Source organism: Morus notabilis, unplaced genomic scaffold (genome assembly GCF_000414095.1).
Source record: "Morus notabilis unplaced genomic scaffold, ASM41409v2 Scaffold1203, whole genome shotgun sequence".
Classification (NCBI taxonomy): Eukaryota; Viridiplantae; Streptophyta; class Magnoliopsida; order Rosales; family Moraceae; genus Morus; species Morus notabilis.
In genome coordinates, this window is record NW_010359498.1 from 74,332 (window position 1) to 78,125 (window position 3,794).

The 3,794-nt window shown below is 32.8% G+C and overlaps 1 protein-coding gene across 1 annotated transcript; it reads right to left on the reverse strand.

The window, feature by feature from the left end:
* Positions 1–769: 769 nt before the first annotated feature.
* On the reverse strand, positions 770–3,362 carry LOC21385851 (inositol oxygenase 1; the record flags this gene model as incomplete). Its single annotated transcript, XM_024163326.1, has 9 exons — positions 770–1,273; positions 1,436–1,517; positions 1,628–1,706; positions 1,829–1,898; positions 2,092–2,214; positions 2,302–2,354; positions 2,615–2,674; positions 2,776–2,980; positions 3,281–3,362. Coding segments are annotated over 9 exons (781 nt in total), but the record flags the coding sequence as incomplete, so codon positions are not given.
* Between the last annotated feature and the right edge of the window lie 432 nt (positions 3,363–3,794).

Below are 3,794 nucleotides of genomic sequence, written 5' to 3' on the forward strand. Positions count from 1 at the left end.
CTTAGTGGCTGAAATAGGTAGCTATGGTGAGCTATCTTGTGGGAGGAGGGTAACTAGCCATTAGAGAGTTATCTAAGTAGTCGAAATAGTTGGTTATCTGATAAGGAGAATCGACACGGATTTTGGACCATAGTTGTATGGTAGGAGTAAAAATGGGAAGGATTTCAAATCCTTTAAAAAAAAAACCCCACCTTTTAAGCTCTTAATATGGAGGGATCTGAAGGACCAAACACAATAAAACTTTATTTATTTTACCAATTCGAGTTTTTAATTTTAGATTTCTACAGTTAAAAATTCTAAAAAAATATCACATTCTCTAAAAAAATATTACATCTCAATTCGAATTGAAAATTCAAATCCGTAAAGCGAACGAGACTTAAGAGAAACTTAAGAGAAACGTCTTCCTCGTTCTTTCCATTTTACTTCTCTTGTTATATAATATATACCTTTCTTTACTCCTTATCAAAAGCTATGTCTAGAGTTATATACCTACCTTTCTTTCCCTCTTATCAATATTCATTTATTAACCCTTCTCTGTATTGGAATTACAAGAAGTACCAAATTTATAGGCAAACCAAATAGCAAAATAGGAAACTAAAGCCAAAGCAAATTAAGAAAATTACCAGAACGAAATAAGGAAACTGATAACGGGAAATTAACCAGCCCCGTTTATAGAATAGCTTAAATTTCTAATTAAATAAAAATTAATGCTATTAGGAAACTAAAGCCAAAGCAAATTAAGAAAATTACCAGAACGAAATAAGGAAACTGATAACGGGAAATTAACCAACCCCGTTTATAGAATAGCTTAAATTTCTAATTAAATAAAAATTAATGCTACATTTTTTCGTAATTTGAACTACAGTTTAGACCTATTTATTACAATGGTATCCCATAAAAATTCAATTCAAACTCGTGAACCAAACGGCTTAATTCTGCATCACATGCTCTAGTGACAAATCAAATTCCCCCACCACATTGAGGCATAAAATTCAAATTACCTACCTGGAGGATTTTTTTTTTCGGGAAAAAAAAGGAATTGTAATAATAGGCGACAATAATTGTGGTGCAAACATACTTCATACGTTACAATGTCTTTATTTGTTTGCTTATTAAGTACATGATCATAAATAAAACACACGCACATGAGACTCATACAAACACGACGCCGTCCCATTCCAGCCTTTATTCCTCGTTAGTCATCACCATTCTTTTTTCAGACTATACTACTTCAGAGCTCCAGACTTTACCATCTCAGCTTTGCAGGGAAATACTGCAATAACATAGTCAAAATGAGTAACAAAAAATGGTAATCTATGATGAACAACAAAAATATTTCACTTAGATCTTAAACATAAATATGATTCCAAAAAAATTCCTCATTTCCCTTCATTGTCATGTCTTGAACGAAAAACAAACAAAAAACAGTCATTACCTTCTCAATGAGGGAGAGATAATATGGCTTAACTTTCTCAACATCAACCCTAACTTTGCTCTTACTGTAAAGGTCATATTTGCTGCAAAATAAAAATAAAAATAAAAATAAATAATAAGAGCAAAATTTTAAACCCTTGTAATTATAATCGAATATTGCTCGATTCTCAATCAACTGAATTACTATGCTTACTTGAATATTTTCAGCCACTTCAGATTATCCATATCCTCTTCATTCATCAAGTGTTTGTAGGCTCCTGCCTTGTGCAAAGCTGCAACACAGTTTAGGTCCACAATTACGCACAAGTGAGAACAAAAATGGCAGTGCAAGTAGAATTGTATCATCAAAATAAATAAAAATTACAAAATGAATAAATTGAATTACACGTCTTACCATAAAATGAGTGGTATCTGATAATGAAAAGACCAGCCGAAGGAAGAGTGGTTTTGTTTTCCGTGGCAACCTAGAGATGACACCCAAATAAAATTATCACAAAATCATGGTAGCATCTCGGACATTACAGATACTATGATCATTTAGATCTTCCATCATCAAACAATGAAGCCATTTCCTTGCCCTTCTTTTTTTAAAGATAAATTTGCAACGATATGGAATTTGGAAATTATAAGGCGTAAAGAGATCTGATAAGCATTTACCAAATACATGTAATCGTCATGCCCCCATGACATCATCACATTGTCCAGTCCACAGCCTTCAGAATAAACTCCATATTTAGTGTTGAAAGAAGGATTCGAATTATCGGGGTTTCTCTTGAAATACTGAAAGGAAAAACACATAATGTCAAACACGCCGGAGAGAAAAAGCTCAGATTTTAAATAGGTAGCAATGATAAAAATTTTAGACACCTTATGATGAACAATTGACTCGTCAAATGCGCATCCAACTGGAAATGTGTCGCCTGCAATTATGAAAAGCATTAGTTTCAGGCATATAATAGAACATGTACATTTACCAAAGATATACGACCACCGGTTATTGGGTGGGGTGGTAAGGCTACTCATTTTCCTTAACAAGCTCTTAGGTTTGAGTCAGTCCCACTGAGACTAGGAAGGGTATATGGACAATCTACCCTATCTATAATTCCTTTTTTCTTTAACAAAAACTATAATTACCGAAGATTTACTAGGTGAAATGTGTAAAAGGGAAAGAAATGCTCACCAACAACAGCCCATTGAGGAAGCCCCCCAAAAGCAGGAAGATTGAGAACCTTTCCAAGATCTGAGATTCAACCAAAATTAAGCTTATTCGACATTTTTTGAGTATGCCAAATATCAACACCAGCCAAACTAAACATACAAATAAATGGGATAAAAAGATACCATGAATAAGGCCAGTCAAATGTAGCCAGTCCTCATTAGGATAGTCCTTTCTGATGGCTTCAGCAGTCTGCAGTAGGTGCTCGATCTGAGGCTCATCCAAGTCCGGATCACTCTCGTCAACGACATTGTTGAGAAGTTCACAGCATTCCCATATGCTCATCTCCATCCCGTTCAGCTTGCCATACTCTTCTCTCATCTGCTTTACCTGCAGTTATACCAAATTAACTAGTGTATTAGAAGATAAAACAATCATAAAAATCATTAGCATATACGGACTATGCCAAATTGACTAGTAAATTAGAGGATACACAATCATATCATTAGCATATACAAATCATACCGAATTAATTAGTTTATTTAATTAGTATATTAGATGGTATACAATCATAAAAATCATTAGCATATAAAGACTATACTAATTATTTAGAATATTGGAAGATAATCAAAATCATTAAAATCAGTAGCATAAACAGAAAAATTTGAAGCTTAGTTGCAGCCTCCTTACAAAATCATAAGTCTGGTTGATGTGATTAATTCGGTAGAATTCCTCAACCCCAAAACTTCTCTCACTTTCCACATGATAATCCCTGCATTCACAAATCTTGGGTAAGTAAATAAGAACAGAAAAATCAAACAAAAAATAAGATATGAAAGGGGAAAAAAAAATTAACAAATGAAATTTTTTTTTTTTCAGAAAACAAATGTAAAAATAAAAATCTTTAAAAAAAAAAAAAAAAAAAAGCCTAGATTCAATCATGATAGGATAGTTGCTGGAAAAAAAAAAGACTAATTTTGTAGGATAAAAAGAGAATAGAAAAAAATAAAGATCAAACATTTAATACAAATGTTATGGCGGAATAAACGAATATTCTATAAAATCTGCCCCAAGTAGTGAACTTGATGATCAACTATGGACGAATTCCCAAATGCCGACAGTTTTACTCTCTTTTTGTTCTTCTTTCAACTCTTTAATCATCACATAACAAACAAACAATATAACCCTCCAGGAAAAAAAAAAA